Source organism: Choloepus didactylus, chromosome 13 (genome assembly GCF_015220235.1).
Source record: "Choloepus didactylus isolate mChoDid1 chromosome 13, mChoDid1.pri, whole genome shotgun sequence".
Classification (NCBI taxonomy): Eukaryota; Metazoa; Chordata; class Mammalia; order Pilosa; family Megalonychidae; genus Choloepus; species Choloepus didactylus.
This window is the reverse complement of record NC_051319.1, coordinates 77,205,243-77,232,563: the sequence shown is the minus strand read 5'-3', so window position 1 is coordinate 77,232,563 and position 27,321 is coordinate 77,205,243. Positions and strand designations below refer to the sequence as shown.

At 39.0% G+C, this 27,321-nt stretch overlaps 1 protein-coding gene across 1 annotated transcript; it reads left to right on the top strand.

The window, feature by feature from the left end:
* The first annotated feature begins 6,088 nt into the window (after window positions 1–6,088).
* SKP1 (S-phase kinase associated protein 1) lies at window positions 6,089–22,312 on the top strand. Its single transcript, XM_037801571.1, has 6 exons — window positions 6,089–6,241; window positions 9,233–9,329; window positions 14,200–14,273; window positions 18,108–18,251; window positions 19,749–19,889; window positions 21,419–22,312. Exons 2-6 carry the CDS (start codon window positions 9,233–9,235, stop codon window positions 21,452–21,454), a joined length of 492 nt encoding a protein of 163 aa, XP_037657499.1. The 5' UTR covers window positions 6,089–6,241; the 3' UTR covers window positions 21,455–22,312.
* The last annotated feature ends 5,009 nt before the right edge of the window (window positions 22,313–27,321 follow it).

The following is a 27,321-nucleotide window of genomic DNA, read 5'->3' as shown; positions in this document are numbered from 1 at the left end:
ATCTGATGCCTGCACCCAAGCAGTGGACTGTGGCTGAAAAAATTGACAACTATACTGGTAGAGGCTCATTTACACAAATGTCAAAGGGACACAGTTGCAGAGTCCTGTCCAGAGCCCTGGTCTGGCCATTGGAGGCTGAATGCCACCCACTGTATGACCCAGCAAGTAGCTTCCAGCCCTCTGGGTCAGTGTCCCTCTGAAATGGAGAGTCCATTGCAAATCCTGGCCAGAGCAGGGCGGTGCAGTATGGCAAGGTCTCCCCGGGGAACAGGTTGAGCCAGGAAGGCTAGCTTGGGTAGGGGCAGGCTGAGTGAACAGGCACTCGGGATGGCCATTTGGCCTTCTGGCACCATCTGCTGGCTGGAGCCAGTAGGTGCTGGTGATTTTGGGGGTTGGCCAGGACCAAACTGGGGCAACTCCATCACTGTCCCTGCCTCTTTCCGTGCCCAGTTTGGTTACTCTGAACCCCACAAGTGGCACCTACATATCCCCACAGACTTTCCTCCTGGAGGACGGGGTGGGTGGAGGGTAGCCTATCTTCTTCTGGGAAGCTCTGGCTAATCTGTGGGGAGTTAGATTTAGGTTCAGTCCTACCTCCCTGCTTCCCAGCTATGTGGCCTGGGGCAGGTTACTCAACCACTCTCAGCCTTGCATTCTCTTTGTAAAGTGGAGATGATAATAGAACCTACCTCCTAGGATTGTTACAATGGAGAGAGAGAGCATAGGAAGAGCTTACCTTAGTGCTTTGGTACTAAGTGCACAGGGCAGCACTCCAGGAATGTTAGTTGCTGTGTTCACAGGTATGTGATTTGGGCAGTGTCACTGTCCGGTCCCTGCCTAATGGGTAGGCCCATTCTGGCTTGACAAGATCCTAGAATTTCTGACATTTGATGGTGCCGGGGACAGATGGGGATCAGGAAGTTTTCTCCTTTACTGCTTTGATGTGGATGCTACTACCGTTCTATCCAGGGCATGTCCATAGCCTACCAGGGGAGGCACCATGCTGTCTTGCTCAGATAGAGGCAAGGAAGCAGATGAGTTGCCTTTTCTGCAATTCTGTCCAAGGCCTCTGTTGGACTCTTGGGTCCTGGGCAGATGAGTCCTCCCTGGCACAGGGACCTCCCAGAATCTCCTGTTACTTCTCCAGCCTTGGCTGTGAAGGTTGGGCAGCCAGGTGAATGAGAGACTGCAGGGGCCTGACTGTCCCTCAGGAATGGACACTGATATCTCATTTTCACACTCCCCCTCCCCCCGCTGCTTTTTAAATTGAGTTATGACTTACATAAAGTACACAAATATGATGATAGCTCAGTGAATTTTTATGTATGTATACACCTGTGAAACCACCACTTGGATCAAGATAGAACATTTCTAGCATCCCAGAAGCCTGTCACATCATTACCTGCCCTCCTGCCAAAGGTATTCATTATTCTGTCTTCTCTCACCTTAGATAAGTTTTTGCCTGTTTTGTTCTTCATTTAAATGAACTCCTAAGTTCCATAAGAACAATAAGTACTCTTATGTTTAGCTTCTTTTACTCAACAGTATGACTGAGATTCATCCATGTTGTTGCAGGATTTTGCTTTTATCAGTAGTTCTTTTTCACTGCTGTTTAGTATTCCATGGTATGAATATAGTACAGTTTATTCATTCATATTACATATGGTGGATTTGTTATTTCTAGTTTTGGGATTTTATGAATAAAGCTGTGTGAACATTTTAAACATATCTTTTGGTAAACATAAGTACTTATTTTTGCTGGTTGTATGTCCAGAACTTGAATTGCTGGGCATTGGAAAAACAAATGTTTAGGTTCAGTGGATACTGCCAAACAGTTTTTCTAAAGTGCACCAATTTGCACTCCCATCAACGTAGGAGAGTGCCATTTATTCATCTTTCCCAATATTTAGTGTTGTCATTCTATTAAAATTAGCCATTCCAGTGACTGAAATCATGAATTTTCACCAAAATCCTGTGAGTTCAGTACTGCTTTAAGCCTCAATTTACAGACTAAGAGACCAGGGCTCAGAGAGGAGAGGCCACCTATCCCAGATCACATGGGATGTGAGCAGCAAGTGGGCAACAGCAGGTTTGCATTATTTCTGTGCACCTGTGGGCAAGACATGTATGAATTTTTTTGTGTGGACATCTGTTTTCATTTCTCTTGGGTATAATATTCCTGGAGTGGAATTGCTAGGCCATATGATAACTATATGTTTAACCCTTTGAGGAACTGCCAAAGTGATTTCCAAAGCGGCACCATTTTACATTCACATCGGCATATGAACAAGGTTTCCACTCGACATCCTATATGAAATTTTCAAGTCAGAAAACTTGCGTGTGTTAAAATAGCAGTTCTCTTATTTTCTTAATTGCCTCCTATAGCATCTATTTCATTTGATAACAGAAAATATAATCTAGTCACTTCCTGGAAAATTCAGTCAAGTGAGTGTATGATCATTCAATCATTTCAGGGGTACACTCAGTCAAGTAGAAGGTTCTGTCCCTCTGCTCCTATCCAGGATTGCACCCATATTCTACAGTGCTTATGTGGTCATGGTATGGAGTAGGAGGTGAGGGGGCTGGAGGCTGTCTGGTTCTTAGTCATCATCCATCTTCCTTTAATGCTCAGGGAGGCCAGCAGACCTCAGTATACCAGTTGCAGGATGTCATCCTTGGTTTTTGCTGTGCCCACAGATGTCTGCAGTTGTGCCATGGTCTCTGGCTTGCATTGTCCAGGTGCATCTGCTTTAGGGCTCCCTTTGTTACATCCCAGAAGCCCCTTCCTGGCCATCTGTCCCCAATTCCAGCAACTTCCATGCTGTTCTAAGGCCTCAGGACATATTTCCATGCTTCTTGGGACCCTCACACATTAGGCTGAGATACTTCCAGCCCACCTCAGGTGAGGCACCCCAGCCGCCACTTCTATTTGACCAGTGCCTTACCTTCCCATCATCGAAGACTCATTAGACTTTACTCATAGATCAAGGTACAGATACTGTCTATTCTCAGAATCTCCCAAACCTATCTGGGGTCCTCATCTCCCCTATCCCAGGGTTGAGGGTATGGGGAGAGGGAGTGGGAAAGAGTTCCTTCTCAGAGACTCACACCAGTAACTAACTGCAATGCTCTTCTCTCTGACTCAATCATTATTCCACTCCCAGCCTTTTGGAAAATTGGTTCTGACATTATCATTCCTTTTTTCTCTGCTGTTGCTGGTATAAATTTTACGATTTGTGCCCTTTAGTCTCTCAGGCTTTCAGTGGTTCAAAATACCTTCTTATGCTAAAAAGCTTTGAGTTTCAGAAATCCGTTTTGCAAATCAAGATCCAAGAATTTGACACCCCCCATTCAGCACTTTCTCCTCTAGAGTAACAACATGGTTGGTCTAATTTTAAATGGAAGACGTAGTGTTTGGCAAAAAGAAAGAAGGGGCTAAGCAGAGGGAGATAAGGCCCAGAGAAATGAACTAATTTTCCTAAAATCACACAACAGAGGCAGGTGGTCTGACTCCCCGAGTCCCTGTACTCTTATCAGAACAGGACTGAGTCTGTTCTACAGTAGGTGTCTGAGAAAATTCTGGGCAGCAAAGTCCCATTTTAGATGCACTGAGACTCTGGACTCTGGACTCTGGACTCTGGGTATGTGTTACAGCTCATAGGACAGCATGTAAGCTAAGAAGTAATCCCACCCCTGCACCTTGCACCCATCTCAGTCTAGGAATCCTCCCATGAACACTGCAACAATGAAGACTCCCTTTACAAAGGGAGATCATCTTTGGAAATGATTTCACCAGTGGCATAGAAACCTGATTTTCCTATCTGGACTGCTTGAATGTAAGGTCTTTGGCTATTCTGGAGGTAGTATGCTGGGAACAGTTGTAGATAGAAAATGTCCCTGGCATTTGAGGGATGAGTTTAGATTAAATATCTAGGCTGTTATGATAGGAGCTTGACTGGGGCTGGAATCCAGGAGCCTCAGTCCTGCTTTTCAGTGGTGTGACACTGGAAAAGTCCGTTCTCTTTAGTTTTGAGTTTTCTCCCTCTATAGAGCAAGGGATTTTGACTATGTGGTATGTAGAGTAAGGTAAGGATGATGCCTCAGCCTCCTCAGGTCCAGTTCTGGAGCCAGACGCATCCCCCTTCCTCTGACACCCATACACACATCCACACACACCAGTGGGACACTGGGGAGCCAGTCCTTCCTGACCTGGGTGGTGGCTATGGATAAATGAGTGGGGATGAGTCCTCAGCCTACACCCCACAGTCCTGCAACTGCGTTGTCCCTCCTGAGTGGAGGGTTGAGGGAGGGTAGGGTTGATCCAGCAAGTGTGGTGCTAAATGAGTCACCTCTGACAGACACTGCTGGCTGCTTCTTAGGGCTTCATCTTACCAATTTACCCTGGGCTTAAGAATCTCTTGGAGAACTTGTTTAAAAAGCAGAAATACTTGCCCCCAGAGAATTTGATTCATTAGATCTAGAGTAGACCCAGGAATCTGCATTCTCATGACCCAAGGCCAATTTATTTTTAAGAAAAATTTTTTTAATATATATTCATGTGGATCAAAATCCAAAAGGTTGAAAAGGGGATAAAGTGAAAAATCACCCTTATCCTTGTCCCCCAGCCATTTAGTTCCCCTCTCCTGAGGCAACCTATTTCTTATGTATACTTCCTGACATAATCTATGCATACAATAGTATATAGAAGTAAATAAAATCTGCATTTTAAAACAAGCATCTCTTGGTAATTCTAATACTGGGGGTGCTCGGTCAGAGTTTACAAGGTTCCACCTTATATGCCATGGGCAGGGGTGCAAAGGAGCTACACTAAGGCCTGAAGCTGGAACTGCTGAGGACAGGGCTGTGCTGTAGAGAAAAGGTATGAGAGTAGGTCCTTTCATCTTTCTGTCATCAGCAGTGGCACCTGGCAGACACTGGATACCACAGCTTGTAGATAAAGACCTTGTAACTCAAGAAGCCTCTTGGCCTCCCTGCCTGGTCCCATTCTGGAGGTGCTGTAGGACTCTGGTTACTTTAGGGGGCCCCTTGTGTAAGTGTCTTTGTCTCCCTGGTGCCAGGAATACCATCACATGTCTGTTGACCAGGTGAGCCAGGCACCTCAGTCTCCTAGGGAGGGGATAGCACGTGTTCCCCAGGCAGAGCAGGGTAGGGCATGGCAGTTGCACAGTACCTGACTGGGGTGGAAGTGGTGCCCTTTCAGACTTCTGCTTTCCTTTAGACTTTCATCCTGTGGACCCTACTACAGCCTTCTGGTAGCACCCCCTGAACAGAGTTCTGTTCACAGCTGGATCCCCAGCACCAAGCCTCACACATAGGGCTCAATACATATTTACTGAATGAATGATCACTGCCAGATAAAGAGGCCTCCTTTCCATATCTGGGGTTTCCTTGCACCAAGAAGCTGTTTCAGACCTAGAAGGCCCTTCAGAAATCAGTGGTACAAAAATAAGGGTTAAGAGCACCAAACTATGCATAAGGTGGTCCTGAGTTCAAATCCTGATTCTTGCACTTAGCCACTCCGAACTTGTTCCTTCACATGTAAGGGGTGGTGATTTAATATTTCACCTCATGGGGTTATGAAGAGTGAGGAAATTCATGTAAACAGGACAGGGCCTATCTGTTCAATGAAGGAAAAGGGCTCTGAGCAGAAAGAATCTCAGAGTGGTGGCTGCAAAGTCCATTTGCCAGTTCATCTCTCTCTCGGCCCGTTTTTCCATTATGAAAGAAGAGCCCCAACTCCTTGGAACGCCGTTCTCCCCGTCCCGTTTGTTTTGTTGCTGTTTCTAGACTATTCAGGACCGGGGTCTTTAACTTGCTTAGGACAGCTCCTGCCTGAAGGACCCTTCCAGATCGCGGAGGCACCTCTCTTGTTCCCTAGGTCCCGTTTTGAGGAGAAAGAGCCACGCTTTCGAGAGTGGAGGTAAGAATAAAACCCCCTCAACTCTGCCTCGCTTCGCCACCTTTCCGCCCGGCCCTGCCCTGCCGGCGCCTTGGGCCCGCCCTGCCGTCTTTTGACTCCCGTCAGGCGATCTCGGTGGCCCGCCCAGCCAGCTCTGTGACGCCACCAGCCCCCGGGTCCTCGCACCTTTACCCGCCTCTATAAAAGCGCTTGCCGTGCCGCCGCGCCGTAGTGCCCTTGTTCTCCGCCTTTTCTTTATTGTGCTGACGCCGCCCCGCTCTCGTCAGCCTCCGGCCCGTAGTCTCCTTGAGACCAAACACCGTGAGTAGCCGCTGACCGAGCTATTAGGGGCGGTGGCTGTGCGAATTGCGGGTTGGGTGGCGGCACTTGCTGCGGTTTAGGCCTGCCCGAGGGGGTAGGCGACTGGGCCTGGCCTCTCCTCAGGCCCAGTGGAACTTGTTGCGGAGCCAGTCCTTCGGAAGGCGCCACCCGCGCCTCGTCCACCTTCCCCTCCGCTGCTCCTCGACTCGGTGAGGCCGCTCTGGCGGCGAGTCTTCACGGCGCCCTGTGGGCGCTCGGGCGGGAGGGAGAAAGGGGAAGCCGAGCGCCAGGTTCGGCCTTATCTGCACCGGTGAGCTTCACCCGGCGCAGATCTCTGCCGCAAGGCCCGGGGCAGCGACTTGGAGCTTCCCTTGGCCCTGGGAAGTCAGGGCGAGGGTAAAGCAGGGTTTTGAATGGGCTTCCATTGGCTGTCGGGAGCGTGGGCGTGTGCCTATGTCCTTTTCTTTCTTTTCTTTTCTTTTCTTTTCTTTCTTTCTTTCTTTCTTTCTTTCTTTCTTTCTTCCTTTCTTCCTTTCTTTTCTTTCTTTTCTTTGTTTTCTTTCTTCTTTCTTCTTTCTTTTTTCCCCTATCGTGGGGGAAGATGGTGGTGGTAGTCAGGGATCGATGTATTCTTGGCTCCCATCCTCGTCCTTGTATTTGGCGTCACCTGCCACCGGTCCTAACTGTGTTGTGTGCTGGGGCCGAGGCTTTGCCTGAACCTTCTTAATATTTATCCCCATTATTTTGCCACGGCCCGGAGTCGCTGAAATAAGTGTTGTAAATAGCAGATAGCATGTCATAGTGGTATGACTTTTAGGAGCCCTAACTCAGCAAAACTTAACTCGGAGTTTCTGACTTTTAATTAGATGGTACGTTCACCCGCTTTGGTTCATTTTTTAATGGAGACTTAAGGTTTGGATCTTTTGGGCGTGAATTTTTCATCAGAGCGTCACTATAGAATATATGGGTTTCATAGAACAATGCAGAATCCTCCACCCTAAAAAGAGGTGTCAGAAATTCGTGTCATTTAATGGTGCAGGGCTTAATTTTTTCCTTTATGATGTGATAAAACCACTTCAAGGCAACCATGGAGGGTGATTTAATTCCAATTACAGGAGCCTAAAGAATTGAAGGAATGGTCTTGAAATTATGTCAAATCAAAATTTCAACCATTATTACTGAAAATTTTGCATTTAATTCTGGCAGCATAACACTAAAAAAAGTATCTTGGGTGTTAAATCTAGAATTACAAAGTTCATCCAATTACAGATTAAACGATTGCCTCTCTGCTATTTAGATGATCTCCAGTTCCCCTAAGAGTAACCTAATACACAAATTTGGGTATGACTAAGCAGATCTTGCTATTATCCTGAGTTATTTGAAGAAATATGAAATGGTCGACTTGCTTAAATGTAGTTTTGTTAACTATTGTTATTTGTGAACCTGTAATATTCATTCCAGTACTATGCTAAAAATGGCATAATGTATTTTGTAATTAAAAATTGGGCCCAGGTAAAAATACTTTCTTTTGGGGAATACCTTTTGTCATTGCCTTGTCACAGGGAGGGATGTTTCTGGGCCTGCTCTGGGTCCTTCTCCTTTGAGCAGAACAACTGCATTGGCAAACACTAAGCGACATGGAAAAGCAGATGTGTTTGTGAACTGAGAAGTGAAATTCGAGTCTCTTCAACCATAGATGAGTGAGAGCGGGATATTTCACTGGCTGGTTTTAAAACATGCATTACCTTTTTGTTTCCTTCCTCTGACTGCTTGTCTGTTTGGAAGAGCTGAATGAATATTTAATTGATAGTGGATTTTAAGTCTTTGAACCTAAAATGGGTTCGATGGATTTTTAAATGCCAAATTCAGTATTTACGGAGAATTCACATTATTTTTAATACAACACACTTGAAAAGATTTAGAGATACTTTGTTAGTAAATAGTGATATCACAGTGTTTTGAATACATTAGAAGTATGGGCTTTCAAAAGCTGTACTTGGGTTTCAAAGGGGTCTTGAATTTTGATCTTTAGAACCACGTATTGGTGCTTTTTTTTTTTTTTTTTTAAGAATCTGAAGATGGCAAAAAAAATTGTTTGCTTAGAACTTTTAAATTTAAAGGGAAAAAAAAGAAAAAGAAAAAAAAAAATTTACAGGGGTCAAAAGTGGTTTTTTTTGGTTTGTTTGTTTGTTTTGCCAGAACTCAGGTTCTTTGAAATTAATTGCTTCATTAGCTTTTATGTTAGAGGTGTCTTTTTCCTAGTGACTCATAATTAATCTGAGTTAATAAATACATTTTGGAACAAGTAATGGGTTATTACTGTGGAGATTTTGACAGAAGATTTAAAACTTGGGACACCTGGTCAGTAATGAAAGGTAAAAAGGAGCCTGGGAAATTTAAGCCCATTATTAGTCTTAGGGAATTGTACTGTTAACCTGTTTATCCTTAAATCATTTTATTCTCTTTTGTATGGTATTGTATTGATCCAAACATAAATAAGTATGCTGATCTATTCATTTTTATTGGTAGATCTCACTGGGGAGAAATTTGCATTTGGTAGCTTTGTTTATTTTGAAATGACTTCCCTCAGGTTTGCAGGGAGTTAACTGTGACAGTTAACTATTCAAATGGAGTAATCAGTATTCAGGGGAAGCAGAAAGGCAGGCAGAAATGTAGTAGGTCACTTTCAGAGACTTATTTTACATCAAAGTTAAAGAATGTAACTTAAATTTATGCCAGTAGTTCAGTAGAGCCGGCCTAAAAGCTCTTTTCCTGGGAATTATACATTAGAAACATTTCTGTAGAAATACTTGTAGGCTAGCCTGGGAATAACCTCTTAAAACAGTGTTTTTACCAGGTTTTATACTGCAAATCCTTGGGATTTTATAGTTAGTAAGTTAGAGGGTTCTAACAGACTATAGTTGATGAAATGTCATATAGAACTGATGTATCTCTCTTAAACTCCGAGTTCAATATGTTACCTTTTTTTAGATGCCTTCAATTAAGTTGCAGAGTTCCGATGGAGAGATATTTGAGGTTGATGTGGAAATTGCCAAACAATCTGTGACTATAAAGACCATGTTAGAAGGTAAGTTTATTAGAAAACCTCGGTGGGGGAAAGAAGAGGAAAGGATGTACTTTGAGACAGACTGTGAATATCAAATTTGTAGGAGCAGCAGTCTTATTAGGTGCTCAAGAGTATGAAGGGGGAAGTTTATATTTTTTCCTTTAAGTTGTTAGCTACATTGTTCTGACACAGGTCATTCTTTCTGCAGTCTGAATTAATGAGGGTTTTTGTTTCCTTTTTCAGTGGGTAAGACCATAAGATAACTAGTAAAGGGATTTCCAAGTCTCAGATCAGATATTGACTCATTTCTGTTTCAAGTAAATTTGGATTTACGATTTCTGATGGCAAAAATTAAAGCCTTTGGAAAAGGATACTTTCCTATATGGTAGCTAAATAGAGCACGTTGTTTCAAGGGAGGGAGTAAGCTGAGTAGCTATCTGTTGTTGTTTTTTAATGTTTTCCCTTTTCTCTTATTTTTTAATTCCTCTGAAACTGCTGCAAGGTGTATATGGAGTATAGCAAAGAAGCTAGGGAAGAAAACAGGTCCTGAAACATTTGAAACTTAGTAGCTAACATGGATCTCTTTGTGGACTGGTGGATATTAATAGTATATGGAGACATAAAAGTTGGTGTCTTGATTGGTGGAAAAAAACTTAAATAAGTGTTCTTTTGTACTCAGATGTTAAACTTATTTTATGTAGGGACGATCTGCAGCTTATAGATACTTACGTGAAGAGAAAGGATTATATACCAATCACTAGCTATATTCTGGTGAAAGAACATGAGACATGGTCTTTGCCCTAAAAGAATTTATAAAGTGGTAGGGGAACCAGACACCAAACATAGTAAACTGTCACCTGGTATAATTAATGTGCTGATAAAGTTGTCTGCTAAGTGATGCTTTGGGAGCGTCATGGCTGATGTTATTCTTCAGGCCTGTGAAGAAACTGCAGTGTATAGTACTAGTGAGGTGATAACTTCAAATCTAGTAAAATTAGATTGTTTTGGGAAATCATTCTGAGGAAGAGTATGTAGAGTTGGTTAAGGAAAAGTAAAATTGAGTTTTTAGTTGGAGTCTTGGAGTGGGACCAGATTGTCTTACTGGAGTTGGCAGAACTTGAAGAATGGATTTGAGAAGAATGGAGAAGAAAATGACTTTGAGCTTGAACATGTTATGTTTGGGATTCTTTCAGAAGATTATGTAGTAATCTACTAGGCACTTGGGTGTATGGATCTTGGCTCCTGTGTTTTATGTAGACAGCTAAAGATAAAAAAAGACTGACTTTGTTATGGGAATATAAATCCATTCAAGTAGATGGGGTTGGCTAGCTGGCAACCACATTGGGAAGGGCAAAGGGGCGGTGGGTAAGAGTGTAGAAGTCAGAAGTAAGTGCAGAATGAATGGAGTAGGGATTTGTGGAATCTAAGGGAAGAAGGGACATTTTGAAGGGCCCAGAGTGATTGTCAGAGTCATATACTGCAGATGGGTTGGTTACTTAGGATTTCACAGTTAATAAGTTAGAGTTCTTCAAACAGCAGATATTTAGGTGTAGTAGAGGCAGAAGCTGAATTGAAGAGGGGTATGTCTTCTAAGTGTGTGACTTCTGTTTTCTGATAAAAGCTGAACATGTAAATCTTTTTGTTACCAATATATGGTACCTATACTCCTGTATGCTGGTAAATTACAAACAGATCACTTATTAAGTTGTAAACCCCTTGGTACATCCCACAGTCATTGTTCACCAAGTACCTGTTGAATGAAGAGCTATGGTATTGTCCCTAATAAAGAGTGAAAGCAATCCAAGTGTCCCTAAAGGCTGGTGAGTAGGCTTTAACTAGAGGATGTAGAAATTGATACCGAAATTGCTGCCTGAATACTTGCTTTGGCAATGAAACTGTTCTTTATTTCATCCAGTTGGTGCCTGACACACTAATCTCTTCTGTGCTGCTTCAAAGAGGCATTTGCCAACCTAAGAACATAGGGCTCCTTGAAGGTTTTCCAAGCTAACTTTGATCACTGAAGCAAGTGGGTTGATAGCAACAGTTAAATTATTCTTTACTCCATAACCTTTGGGAATCTGGGATGAATAGGTTTATCTTAAGTATCAATATGTATATAGATTGTAGCCTGTTGAGGACTGGAGTATTGAATTTGACAACTTACTAGTTTCTTTGTTTTGCGTCTACAGTATCTTTGCTTGTGGGTTTTATGTAAATTAGAAAACAAAAATAAAACCTTTTAAACAGAACAATCAAGAGAAAATCTTGGCATGTGTACATGTGGATTGGCTGATTTGTTTAGGTCCAGGCTATGGTATCAGAATACAAGTGTCTTTCAGAGGTCCTTGAAACCCAATAGCTTAAAGGAATGACTGTTGCTACTTGTGCTTTCAGTCTAAAAGCAAAAAATATTGCAAGTCCTCTAGTTTATATGCTAGAGAGGTAATCCTTCACAGCCACAGGCCCTTATTTTTAATGTGACTTAAACTTTCTTCCAAATAAGATTTAGATCTAGACAAGCTGATCTTCTGTATTATGTGTTTTCTCCAAAATTTCAATTCCCAAACACAGATATTTTACATAGTGTAGCTTCTTTCTCTCCTCCCTGATTAAAAATATTTTACAGTATTAGCTCAGAGAAAACATAAGTGACTGAATCCAGCTTGAGCTTCACATGAGACATTGTCATTTTATAGTTTTACTGTAGACTGAGATCGGGTTAGGGAAAAGCATCGGCAAGAGGGAGAAGGGTGGAGATGAGTGACTCCATCCATAGAGGATAACAAAGTACTATTCTTTTAAAATCTATTCACATCTTTATCACTCCACTGGAACTGTTTGTCAAAGCTCATTGACCTCCATGACATCAAGTGTACCATCTGTTTTCAGTTCTCATCTAGACCTATTAACAGAATTTGACAGTTGATCATTCTCTTCTTCCCTTGGCTTCCAGGATACTTCACTTAATACTTATCTGTCTCACAGCTTGCTGTATCACTGTCTTAAAGGCTGAAGTTTCTCAGGGCTTAATCTTTAAACCTCTTCACTATATATGCACTCATTCCCTTGATTATCTCATCTAGTCTCATAGCATTGTAAGCCCAATTCCCAAATTTATCTATACTTCTGATCTCTTTTCCTGATTTCTAGACTTGAATATACAACCTCTTGTCCTACCCTTGAATGTGTAATAGACATCTCAAACTTATGAAACAGAGCTCTTGATCCTGTCCCCCCCCCCCAAAAAAAACCCATAATTCCTTCAATAGCCTTCCCCATATCAATTGATGGCTACTCGAATGGCAGCTCCATCCTTCTACTAGCTCATGCCATAAACCTTAGTCATCCTGACTCCTTTCATATTCTACTTCCCATCTGTTGGCAGGTCCTATTGGATCTACCTTCAAAATGCATCCAGAATTGGACCATTTCTTACTTCCTCCCTAGCTACTAACCTTGTCTGAGCTACCACTTTGTGTCTGGATTATTGTTAGCCCCATAATTGGTTTCCCTCTTTACCCCCTGATCTTCACTATGTCTTTCCTGTATAGCAGCCAGAATGTACAAGGCCTTATTATTATTTGGCCCCCTGTTATTTGATCTCATCTGCTACTCTTCCCCTTGCTAACCCTGCTCTTGCTAACATTCCAGACACTCCTATTAGAAGGCATTTGCATTCGTCATTCCCTCTGTCTCCTTTAGGATTTTACCAAACTCATCTCAGCGAGGCATTCTGAACAACCACATCTAAAACTGCAACAATTTCCCCTTTCTCCCTGTCCTCCTAGGTGCACTGCTGTATCTCTGCTGTGTAGAACAGCACCTGGAATAAATTAGGGATTCAAATGTTTGACTCAACACTGGCCATATCTCTATCAGTAATACTCTGCTACAACCATTACACCATTGTAGTAACTTTCCACATCTAATTTTGGTACTTGCTTTAAGTAATTTTCTTAGGCAGCTTTTCTTTAGTCATGTAGAAACTGGAGGACAGACCCATTTGATTTGAAAAATATTCTTATTCTGAATCTTCAAGTAACATGGATTTTAAGTTTTTTCTTTGGGGTTCACTGACCTCTTTAAGAATCTAAAAGTTTGACCCTCTTACCAGAGAAACCTGTAGATTCAGTATTACAGGTAATAACATGTACCTGTTGAACAAACAGCATGAAAGAGGGTATATGTTGAAAGTAAGTCCATCATCCCAGGTTCTAGTTAACTTCCCTAGAGGTAACATCTGTTAACAGTTCCTTATGTATCTTTCTGAAGATATTTTAAGCATAAATATATAAGCATATTCCTACTTTTATTCAGATAACATTTGTCTTTTTTTACCTGGCTTTAAAAAAATTTAATCTTGAGATCATATCTGTATGTATGGAGCTACCTGCCTAGTTTTTGTCAGTGGCTGCATGGTCTGTTTTGTGTGTGTGTGTGTGTGTGTGTATGTATACATCTTTTGACTTCAGAGTTGAATAGATTGAGATTCTATTACTTGGAATACTTTTCACTATTTTACTTTTCTAAATGCAGCCCATCTAGAGAATTTGGTATAAAGAGTAAAGATAAGGGTCTAGCTTTAAATTTTTTCTAGATGGCTCCTTAAGTCATCTCAACCCCAATTAAGAAATCACTTTACCTCCTAATTCAGAACTCTCTTAGTAAAATATTCCTGTATATCTCTACTGACACAACCTTATATTGTTTTGGGTTGTTCATGAACCACTAATTATAAATGATTTTAAGAGAGAGCTATTCTTAGTTAAGTATTTTTTATATTTTCTCAAACAACATATCTTGTAAGTTACTTATTGGAGACATAGCCTGGTTGGTGTAAATGCTATAATGGAGTTAGGAAATAATGGTGACTGTCTTATGGTTTTCTTAGATTTGGGAATGGATGATGAAGGAGATGATGACCCAGTTCCTCTACCAAATGTTAATGCAGCCATATTAAAAAAGGTAAGGTCTTTAATTTTTAGAGTGGGGACACTTAAACTGTACAGTGAACTTAGCTTTTAAGCTTTTATATACTTCCACTGTTTCTTTGTGTAGATGAGTAGTTCTTATGAGTGTAGCATGTGATACTTCTAATCCCTATGAAATAGGACTGAATAGATAACCTTTTTAGACCACAAGTTCCTGAAAGTACTCAAACCATGTTTGAACTTATTCTGGTATAGAATTTATTTGGGTATATCTACCAGCATTTCAGCTGATGTTTGTTAAGTCCACTCTGCCTAATATAGAGCATTAATTGATTGATGCAAATAAATCCAGCAGTCTAATACAGAACTTAACTCTTAACATTAATTTTGAATTTGAATGTTCTTAACACTTGTTTGAATGATATTTGAATGCTCTTGAACAATACAATAATATACAGAAAAAAGTTCTATCTGCTCCCTTGCCACAGTTGACTGCTGTCACTGATTGGATATTTTTTCTGATTCCCTTTTAATGCTTTTACATAGGGAGTCTTATTTTACAACTTACTCTTTAACATAGTATCTTGGTGATCTTCCTTTATCAGTATACATAAATCTATCTTGTTACATTATATCCTACTGCATAAAAGAACTGACTAATCCTCATCAGTGAATATTTAGTTTATAGTTTTTTGATACAGATGATGTATAGTGACTTTTCACACTACCTTGGTATGCCTGTGCAGGTACTTCTCTAGGAGAGATGATCAAGATGTAGACCCAGACCCATCTGGGTCACACACAGGATGGTGTATACACCTAAATTTTGATAGATATAGCTAAATAGCCCTCCAAAAAGACACCACCTTTCAGAGAATGGTAGACTTAAATCATGAGTATCTTTCTTAGATTTTTTTTTTTTTTTTGAAATGGCTGAAAGCAGCATAAAGGTATGTATAACACTTTTGTACCCATTCCTGTCCTATCCACTTTGATCCCCTTCCTTCCGGTAAGCATTTTTCTTTCAGTATTTTGTAATGCAGATATTAACAAGTAAATGTTTTCCCCTATTCTTAACAAAGGAGCAAACTGTACACTTTTATATGTACTTTTCTTTTTTCATTTAATAGTATCCTTGTGATCTTTCTGTATTGGTACATAATTTCCTCTTTTTTTTTTTTGAGAACTCTGCATAGTATTATTATGACTCTGTAAATGTACTATTGTTTATTTAACCAGGCCTTGTGCATATTTGAGTTTTCTAGTCTTTTGCATTACTGAAATATAATAATATGAGCTTAGCAAAAAGGAAAATGTTTGTTTCGTCTGGTCACTGAATGAGTATGCCCCAAAGAGAGCTTGGGAACAAAAGATGTGTTTGTTTGTTTTCCAGTTGATCACCTTGGTGTCTAAGAATAACTAGCTTTCCACATTGAATAGGATTTTACTGTTTTGGGACACATGGCTCCTTAATACAAGCCAATTATTTAATTGTATACTCACTTATAGGAACAGCAACTTGCTCCCGTATTGGACGAAAAACTGGCTTATCCTAGATTTAAAAGATGGAATGACTGGCTCATTTGCCACCCCACCCCCGCCAGGGGTTTTCAAAGATCACTAACCAAATGCATTTCATCTTCATCTATGCATGAGACATACCTGCACTGCATATTTTTCTATTCTCTTACCAACATGGGCTATTACCAGACTTTTTAATCTCCCTAGACAGGTTAAAAAGTGATTCTCTAAGCCTGAACATGTTTTACATGTTTTATTGGCCATTTATATTATCTGTGTTGTGTTTTCCTTTGCCCCTTTCTATCAGGCTTTTTGTAGGAGTTCTTTATATAGATTTCCTGTATAATTCATATTTTATGGCTCAGAGCTTTATATGTTATCAGTTAGATCCATTCTTTCTGACTTCTGAGTGCTGTCTTACAATTGACATGTTCTATTTTACGCTAATGTAAAATGCTTCTAAAAGGACTTTTGTTCGCATTCATTCAAATGCCAGGCACCTTTTAGGTGTTGGGGTAGAGGAGTGAACCAAAGAGACAAAAACCTCTGCCCTTATGGATTTCACATACTAAAGGAGTAGGGAAACAGTCAACTTAAGAAATATGCCAAATGGAAAAGCTGTGGAGATTAAAGAAGGAAAGGGGGGTAAAATGGATAGTGGTGGATGGATAGTTGGCTGTTTTTAAAATAAAGATGTTCAGGAAATGCCTTAGTGAAAAGGTGATTTTTCAACAAAGACATATGAATATGTAGGGGAAGAGAATTCTGGGCAAAGGGAGTAAGTGTAGTGACCCTGAGACAGGAGCATACCTGATGTGCTTTGAGGGAAGGCAGGAAGGCGGCTAGTGTGGTAGCTAAAACATAATGAACAAGTAAGGGGATAATAGATGAGTTCAGAATTAATGGGCTGGGTGATGTGGGGCCACTTCTGAGAATGAGGGTTTTGTTTTTTTTTTTTAACCTATTTTGAGTTATTATTGCTTATAAACTCTTAAGTGTATTAAGTAATGATCACATGGTCCACAAACTGCAAAACTAGACAGTAAAATTTGCATTAGTTTCTTACATATCCTTTTTTAAATTCAATTTTATTGATATACATTCACACACCATACAAACCATCCAGAGTATACAATCACTGTCTTACATATCCTTTTTTTTAAATTCATTTTTATTGGGATACATTCACATACCATGCAGTCATACAAAGCGTACATTCATTTGTTCACAGTACCATTATATAGTTGTGCGTTCATCACCGAAATTAATTTTAAGAGTGTCTTTATAAGTGAATATTAATTGGTGTGTTTTTCTTTAGTTGTACAACTAGAATACTTCTTTAAAAGCTATGATTTTATTGAAGCCCTTTATGCTTGGCTTTTCCTTCTAAAAATAATTTCATATTTTCAGCTCATTTTGTTTCAGCATTGTTCATTTCCCCCAACATTTTATTATGAAAATACTTTAAATGTGCAGAAAAAGTAAAGGAATTATAAAGCAAACATCTGTATACCTACCACCTAGATTATACAATTTAACTTTCAGCATTGATTTTGGTCTTTATCCATGCTGGTACTCATAGTCTAGTTAACCAGCTTTCTGAAACTTTAAGGTATTCATTGCTTTACTGAGGGAATATTTGGGCGTCTCCTGCTTTGTTCTGACACTGAATATTCTGGTATATGTTTCTGGATTATTTACGATTGCTTGGTTATAGTGTATGCACATTTTCAAGCTTCATTAGATAGTGCTAGATTACTTTTCAAAGGGATTATGTCAGTTTACACTCTCCAAAAGAAGCATTCTTGTTTCCCTCACTCTATAGCCAACAATTAGTTTCATCAAAATCTTCATTTTTTTTTAATTTGGCAATCAAAAGTAGTATCTTAATGTGATCAATTTGTATCTCTTAGTGAGAATTGAGATTTCCTCCTGTTTGACTATTGATATTTCTTTTGTGAATTATCTGTTCATATTGCTAGCCCATGTCTTTGTAGTGATTTTTAAGATTTTATATTCTGTAGGCCAATACATTGTCAGTTATACATATTGCAGGTATCTTCCAGTTACTGTCCTATCTGACTTTACTTATATATCTTTTTGGACAGAAACATTTTAATGTGGGCAAATGTAGTAATCTGTCTGCATGGTTCTTCCACCCTCTAGGGTTGTAAAGATTCATCACGTTTCATTTTTGCTTTTTAAGCTTCTCTACTGACTAACTTGTTTTTCAAGTCAGCCTCTAGTTGGTTTTCTTATCCCAATGTAAGAATAACCTTGCTGCAGCAGTATAATGAGTATTTGATGACAAAATAACCATAGAGGAATGAACTTCTGTTGTTTGTAGGTCATTCAGTGGTGCACCCACCACAAAGATGACCCTCCTCCTCCTGAGGATGATGAAAACAAAGAAAAGCGAACAGATGATATCCCTGTTTGGGACCAAGAATTCTTAAAAGTTGACCAGGGAACACTTTTTGAACTTATTCTGGTATGTTTTTGATATGTACTATAAGGTGACTCTCTCCCAGAGCCTTTTAACACCTGCAGAGTTAAATTTGTTATACTCATTGATACTTAGCTCAAATGTAATGTAAAGTCCATGTCATTAATCATATTAAATGTATGTGGTCTAACTACCATAAGGCAGAGGTTGTCAGATTGGATCAAAAAGTAAGACTCAATTATGCAGTCTGCAAGAAACCCACTTTAAATATAAAGACACAGTTAGGTTAAAAGATGGAAAAAGATGTCCAATGATAACACTAATCAAAAGAAAGCTGGGATGGCTATATTGTATCAGGCACAGTAGATTTTGGAGCAAAGAATATAACCAGGCTTAAGAACGTGCTTTTATAATGATAACGGGATCAGTTCTTTAAGAGAACATAGCATTCCTAAACACTTATCCAGCTAAAAGCAGACGTTCCAATAAGTGAAATAAAAACCAATAGAACTCAAAGGAGAAATAAACAAATCCACGGTCATACTTAGAGATTTCAACACCTCTCTCTCAATAATTGATAGAAGTAGACAGAAAATCACTAAGGATATAGAAGACTTGAATAACACTATCAACCAGCTTGTCTTAATTGACATTTGTAAAACACTCCATCTAAAGACAGCAGAATACATATTCTTTTCAAGTCTATATTACTACGTTTTGGGCCATAAAACAAGTCTCAAATTTAAAAGGATTTAAGTCATACAAAGTTTGTTTTCTGTCCATGATGGAATTAAATTTGGAAATCAGTAATTGATATAGGAAAATTTCTAAATTTTGAAAACTAAATAACACAATTCTAAGAAACCCGTGGGTCAAAAAAGAAATCAAAAGGGAAATTAGAAAGTATTTTGACCTGAATGGAAATAAAACTACAGTACATCAAAATCTGTGGGATACTGCTAAAGCAAGCAGTGCTTAGAGAGAATTTGATAGAACTAAACACAATAAAAAAGAAGAAAGTTCTCAAATGAGTGATCTAAGTTTCCACCTTAAGAAACTAGTAAAAGATCAAATTAAACCCAAAGTAAGCTGAAGAAAGTGAATATTGAAGAGCAAAAGTCAATAAAATAGAAAACAGGAAAATAGAGAAAATCAATGAAACCAAAAGTTAATTCTTTGAAAAGATGAATAATTATATGCTACAACTGCTTATATTTAAACTCTTGAAGCATGGAAGAATATTTTTGCTGAGGTTTGACATATGATGCTTACCCCCTGCCCCACCCCACCCCCCAAAAAAGGTAACCATTCTTTAACATTTGAGCTAGTATAATTTGCTTAAGACAGCACAAAGACTCACTATTTCAGAGGTATAATAAAGAAGGGGATGTACAAAAATGTCTTTCATAGAAGAACTTGTGTCTGACTTATTCTCCCTTTAATTTCTTAAAATTAAGTAGCATTTTAAGTTTAGATATGATTGTTAATAAGTAACTTTGAGTTTAGTTTAAAATTTCATTGAAAACAAATATCACCTTACAGGCCGCAAACTATTTAGACATCAAGGGTTTGCTTGATGTTACATGCAAGACTGTTGCCAATATGATCAAAGGGAAAACTCCTGAGGAGATTCGCAAGACCTTCAATATCAAAAACGACTTTACTGAAGAGGAGGAAGCCCAGGTAGGTAGCCCACAGCTTGTCCTTGATCACATGTTTTTTAAGAGATTAAAACTCATTTAATATGCCAGGTAAAGAGGTATCTGTATCTAGGAGTCTTGAGCTTGTTTGAAGGATAATAGATACCTTAAAACTCATTTAATATGCCAGGTAAAGAGGTATCTGTTTCTAGGAGTCTTGAGCTTGTTTGAAGGATAATAGATACCTTCTGTGTCCTTAATACATTCTTACTGATCTGTCTGATTAAAACACTTAGTTTTATAGGCAAAGAACTATTTGTTTTTAACGAAAGGCATGTGTTCATGTTAATTCATTACCACTTGCTAGTTTTGGTACTTGGGACCATTTCTATTGACTGTATCTGATATGTAATTGACTTCTGAAAAGCAGACGTTATAGATGGGTCTGTGCTAAGATATTTCAGAGCAACTTGGTGAATGGGGAGAAAACGAATAGATTAGAACTACAAACGCAACTGCAAACTGAAATTCTGTGTATGAATTGTTTGAATTTACTTTGTCAGCTTTGGTGACTGAAGCTATAATTGCCCATTGCCTGTGCATTATGTATTTATTTATTTATTTATTTATTATGAACTTTAACATATATACATAACAGTGATAACTTTCAAAGTATGAGTCAACAGGTACTTACAGAACAAATTTCAAAGAATGTCATGGGTCACAGTTCCACAACTTCAGCTATTTCCATTATTGTAAAATATACATATAAAAAGACGTTTACTTTCGATGTATAGCTCAACAAGCAGTTATATAGGTGATTTCAAAAATTGTTACAGGTTACAATTCCAGTCTCAGTTCTTTCCCATTATGCAATATAAGGTTATACAGAAAAGTGAAGACTTTCAGAGCACAATTCAACCTAGCTATAGAGCAAATTTCAAAGGATTTTATAAGTTACAGTTCCACCATGTCATTTACCTCTTTCCAGCTATTCCAACACCCCAGCATCTAAAATATATACATATATTTATTTATATAAAATATCACTATTCATAGACCTTTGTTAAATCTTATCTTGTTTGTTGCTACCCTCTCTTCTCACTTAATCTCTTTCTCCATCTTCAGGGTGTCTAGGCAGTGAGCACCCTAACTTGTTCATATTGGAAGGGGTTGTCGGCAATATGGGGAAGGGGGTTACATCAGATTGTTGATATTAAAAAGGCTGTTGCTTCTGAGTTTTACGACTTGTCTGGCATAGGAACACTCTGGTGGATTTAAGTTTCTGAAAGATAAAACTTAGTGATGAATCTTTTATAGAATCTCAGGTAGGGACCTAGGTATTTGGGAACCTGTGCATTTTTCATAGTTACAGCAGGGAAGAAGAAGAACCTGGGGGAGGCAGAAAAGGGGCACCAGGAAGTGTACTTTTAGCCTGGTGTTTTTCCAGCTTTCCATCTGTCCTTTGTGACCCACTTCATAAGCTATTGATGAATTGTTAGATAATATTACAAGTCTTGGAAAAAGACTACTCGAGTTAAAGTACTTCCTCACATTTATCTCTTCTTCTAGGTACGCAAAGAGAACCAGTGGTGTGAAGAGAAGTGAAGCATTGTGCCTGACACTGTAACACTGTAAGGATTGTTCCAAATACTAGTTGCACTGCTCTGTTTATAATTGTTAATATTAGACAAACAGTAGACAAATGCAGCAGCAAATTAATTGTATTAGCAGAATATTGTCCTCATTGCATGTGTAGTTTGAGTACAGATTCCAAACCTATGGCTAAGTTCTTCTAGTATGATCAAAAAAATTTCTTTTTTCTTTGCTCTGAATAAAACTGAACTGTGGGTTCTCTATAAAAAGTGGCATTTGGGGCTTTCCCTCTTTTTGTAAAGTAATTTCTGCCTAGTTTACTGTTCAGTTAACTTCAGTTTATTGATCTTTTAAAAGTTGGCATTGTAAATAAAAACAACTTGGAAAAAGTTTTCTGAAATAGAATTAACAAAGTATTACCTTTATTCATGAGTTGAGAACTAGAAAAAAGTTATTTAAGGTAAATGTTCTGAGTGGGATTATTAGGATGGCTTCCAGCTCCCTAGAGTCAAGGAGTATCACTGGTATTGCTTAGTCTGTAAAAAGGACTCCCTTAATTAGATCTGAGGACTTGTGTTTGTATTTTTAATCCTCTCAGTTTTGACTGTGTTGGCTAGAAGTTCAATTACTAACCAGTTTGTATTTTCGGGGGAGAAATGTAACTAGGCAGTTTGTAGTTTTTCAACTGAAAAGGACACTTAACCCATGTGGTATGTCATCGTTTAATAAACATTATTCCCATGTGGGGAAAACTATTCACACTACATGCATGTAAAAAATAATTTAACCTTTAACATTAAAATGTGTGGCAAAACCCGGAAAGCATCCATCACAAATGCAAGATACTTAAAATAAAAAGTAAGTTACATAGTAGGTAGTAAATGGTTTGTTTTTGTGGACTTAAATGTGTCTCTTTACTTAATAATATTAAATGGGTTAAATTTTTGTGTGTTTGTATACCTTTTAGGCAGTTCCTGTCCTAGCTTAATGGAGACTGCTGACACAGCAGTAGGGTACTGAGAGACCTAATTGTCATTTATATGCTTAACTGGAGGCCAGTGCTGCAGTTCTTAATGGGTGTACCAGGCACACAAAAAGGCACTGCCATTGTTTCCAGCTTCCAGTTTCTTGTGGCTTGACAGGGCTTGCAAATTTTGATTTTTTTCTTTTCCTCCTTGAGTCCCCTTTTTTCTTCTTCCTTTCCCAGTTACCATCATTTGTATTCACATACAGTTTTAATGTGGTCTTCTCTTTTTGCTCATGTTATCACTTGACAGTAGTTTGCCTTTACTTCACTCCTTGCTTGTCCCAAAATCACCTAACTTAATTAAATAAAGCCCCAAATGCCATTTCACTTTAATTCCCATTTGTTGTCTATACAGGGATTAGCAAACTGAGACCCTCAGGTCAGATCATCCCATAGCCTGTTTCTGAAGCCTTTGAGCTAAAAATGGTTTTTACATTTTTAAAGGTTGTTGGGAAGGAAATGTGTCAGAGACTTGTTTGGCCAAAAAGGGCAAAATATTTACTATTTTGTCCTTTACAGAAATGTTTCCCAACCCCTGTAACCACTTGTTCTGATTCATAATCCCCTTTACTTAGGAAGTAAGCTTGTTTTTCATTGGTCCTGGTTATAGGGGAAGATAGCCGAGTCCATTCCTAGCTGGATTGTCTCATCAGCCACTTCCCTGCTTTAATGGTCAGTTGCATAAAGCTTATCTCTACCAAGTGTAGAACTTAGATTCTGTAGCAGTATCATGACAGACACAAGTAACACCTTCTAGGAATCAGGAGCCTCTTACTATTAGCTCTCAATCTGTATAATACCTAGGAGTTGTTAGAATTATGGCGTAAATAACATCAATACCCATATTAAAGGAACTTTCAAATAGATAAAATTGAGTGGGCCGACAGTAGTTTAAATTTTTGTTCCCTTCCTGACTCCCTGTAGACTATGGCCCCAGTCTATAAACAAACAAGTTATGATAATCTTAAACTCTTACTTATGCTTAATAGAGATCTGGCAGCTCATCCAAGAGAAAAGAGGTCATTTGTGACCATTGTGCACCCAAGTCCATTGGAGGTATGTAGTTAGCCCTTCAAGCTAACTACAGCACTCTCTTTTTTAAAATCAATTTTATTGAGATATATTCACACACCATAATCCATCCAAAGTATACAATCAGTGGTTCACAGTATCATCATATAGTTGTGCATTCATCACCACAGTCAGTTTTAGAACATTTTCATTATTCCAAAATAAAGAAAAAAATAGTAGAAAAGAACACCCAAATCATCCCATACCCCTTATTCCCCGTGTTATTTATATATATTTTTGTTTATTTTATTACTCATCTGCCCAAACAGTGGATAAAGGGAGTGTCAGTCACAAGGTTTTCATAATCACATGGTCCCACAATAAAAGCTATATAGTTATACAATCATCATCAAGAACCAAGGTTACTGGATTATAGTTCAAGAGATACAGGTTTTACCTTCTAGCTATTCTAATACACTAGAAACTGAAAAGGAATGCATAAGAACAATCTCCAGAATGACCTCTGGACTCTCTTTGAAATCTCTTAGCCCCTGAAACTTTATTTTGTTCCATTTCCCCCCTTTTGGTCAAAAGTCATTCTCAGTCCCACGATGCCAGGGCCAGGTTCATCCCTAGGAATCTTGTCCCACGTAGGGGGGAGGGTAGTGACTTTATTTGCAGAGTACTACAGCACTCTTTACCTCCCCTTTTTTCCCTGTTCTCTGCTATATGCTCACTCTTCCTTCAATGTCTACCAAGAGTTTCCTAGACTCTTACTTGATGTGAGAGGCCCCCTCCTATTATCCTTAGCAGTCAAACCTCACATAGTCTTCAAAGCTACACTCGTTCTCGCCTACCCTCACTTCCAACTACTCTTCTAAACTAATGTGACATAAAGTCATACCCTGAGGTTGGAGTCTTGCCTCTGCCTCCTAGTGCCTGCATGGCCTTGGGTAAGTTGGAAAAGTAGCTACCTACTATGGTTCTTAGGTTTAGTACAGTCTGCTCTATGTTAGTAATTACAGGACTTGATTAGAGGCCACTTGAGAGCATGATTCAACTTGTGTCTCGCACCACTGCTCAGTACATTTCTGTAACAAGAACATAAGTGAACGATCCTTGTGAAATGCAGGTATAGGACATACTGTAAACAAGAATAGCAGTTTCAGTGCATGGGAGGGGGAAACTGGTGATAGCTTTGTTTGGAAGATGGTTACTGATCATAAATTAAGAAGGCTCTAACTACTGGTATACACAGGAGAGAAAGGAAATCTTTCTTGATTAGGCTCAGGGCTTTTAGAAAGTGGCCTTTATTTTACCAGGAAAGAGAAGAAGAGGAAGAAGGTGTTCAGCAGATTTGGTGATTGACAGCTAGGATTGATGACTGTTACTCAGTGGGGTTTGTCATTTCCCTGTGTCCACGCAGAAAATGCATAGCTGCTGCTTGTAGTATAGTGCTTTTCAGTTAGTGATGAAGGCTCCTGGCAAATCCTTGGCTTCCCAGGTTTCCACTGACTGTTTCTCTTTGGGTTCTCAATGTGAACCAAACCCTTTCTGAATGTCAGCTTGTTAATTTCTCCCTTACTTTGCATGCCCCCTTATATATGAAGCATATTATCTCTTTTGAAGTGCTCTCATACTTTACCAGCTCATTTTCATATATCTACCTTTACTAGGCAGGGTTGGTACCGTACCACTTTACAGTTTTTAATCTTTTTCTAAATATTCACAAAGGCATTACAGTTGTGATTTGCTTTATCCTACAACTATTGGAACACACCAGCTGCTGGAATTATGCAAGATCTATATAGTGACTTGATGGACTAGTAAGTTACTTCAGTCTGTAACATGATGTCATAGTAATGCTGAGGTTATCCTGGAACTAGCTGGGGAGGGAGGTTAACAGTGAATCACTATGGGCATGTAACTCAGGGAAGGTAGATACTCCAAACCATGTGATCTCTTAATTACTTTGAATTTTGCCAAGTACTGTGATCTGTTTTCTGATCCCAGGGTAAATTAAGAAGAAATAAAATAGGTTGCCTAAGCTCTTGATAAGCAGTTTGAATGGGAATAGAAAGTGGCTTCTACTAGGAAAGAGAACTGAGGAGAGAGCAGCACACCTCTTGCTCTGAGCACAGTTTACCTTGTCCACAGCCATCAGAATTTTGCTCATTTTTTGAAGCTTAACTTTTCCTGGCCACCATTTCCATTTGGAGATATTTCTGATTTTTCTTTTTCTCAAGCTCAGAATATATTCAGGTAGGAAGGAATAAGCCTAGTAAATGTTCCCGTTACAAAGTTGTTCAAGCAATAAAAAGATAATATTCTTCTCTTACCTGGGTTTGTTTGAAAAACTAATTTTCAACTAGGAAAGAGGTGGAAAATAAGGGAAAAGATCGCAAGCCAAGGCAAAGCATATGATATGGTTGAATCTCTAATGTGTACCTCCTGGCTTGTTTGTAGGAAGCAAGACATGGCTGTCCTTTTAGCTTTTAGTATAGTTTAGGAGACAAGACATATGAATACTGCTGGGAGTGGATGAGTAATTTTAATAAAATTGTTCCTGGACAGTATAAGATTAATTGGAATTCACCACATACAAGGGAAACAGCATAAGACTAAGTAGTGACTACTCAGCAGCCACCATGGAGGCGAGAAGGCAGTGGCACGATATATTTAAAATTCTGAGTGAGAAAAATTTCTAGCCAAGAATACTTTATCCAGCAAAGCTCTCCTTCAAATTTGAGGGAGAGCTTAAATTTTTCACAGACAAACAAATGCTGAGAGAATTTGCTAACAAGAGACCTGCCCTACTGGAGATACTAAAGGGAGCCCTACAGACAGAGAAACAAAGAAAGGACAGAGAGACTTGGAGAAAGGTTCAGTACTAAAGAGATTCGGTATGGGTACAATAAAGGATATTAATAGAGAGAGGGGAAAAATATGACAAACATAAACCAAAGGATAAGATGGCCGATTCAAGAAATGCCTTCACGGTTATAACGTTGAATGTAAATGGATTAAACTCCCCAATTAAAAGATATAGATTCGCAAAATGGATCAAAAAAAATGAACCATCAATATGTTGCATACAAGAGACTCATCTTAGACACAGGGACACAAAGAAACTGAAAGTGAAAGGATGGAAAAAAATATTTCATGCAAGCTACAGCCAAAAGAAAGCAGGTGTAGCAATATTAATCTCAGATAAAATAGACTTTAAATGCAGGGATGTTTTGAGAGACAAAGAAGGCCACTACATACTAATAAAAGGGGCAATTCAACAAGAAGAAATAACAATTGTAAATGTCTATGCACCCAATCAAAGTGCCACAAAATACATGAGAGAAACACTGGCAAAACTAAAGGAAGCAATTGATGTTTCCACAGTAATTGTGGGAGACTTCAACACATCACTCTCTCCTATAGATAGATCAACCAGACAGAAGACCAGTAAGGAAATTGAAAACCTAAACAATCTGATAAATGAATTAGATTTAACAGACATATACAGGACATTACACCCCAAATCACCAGGATACACACTTTTCTAGTGCTCATGGAACTTTCTCCAGAATAGATCATATGCTGGGACATAAAACAAGCCTCAATAAATTTAAAAAGATTGAAATTATTCAAAGCACATTCTCTGACCACAGTGGAATACAATTAGAAGTCAATAACCATCAGAGACTTCGAAAATTCACAAATACCTGGAGGTTAAACAACACACTCCTAAACAATCAGTGGGTTAACGAAGAAATAGCAAGAGAAATTGCTAAATATATAGAGACGAATGAAAATGAGAACACAGCATACCAAAACCTATGGGATGCAG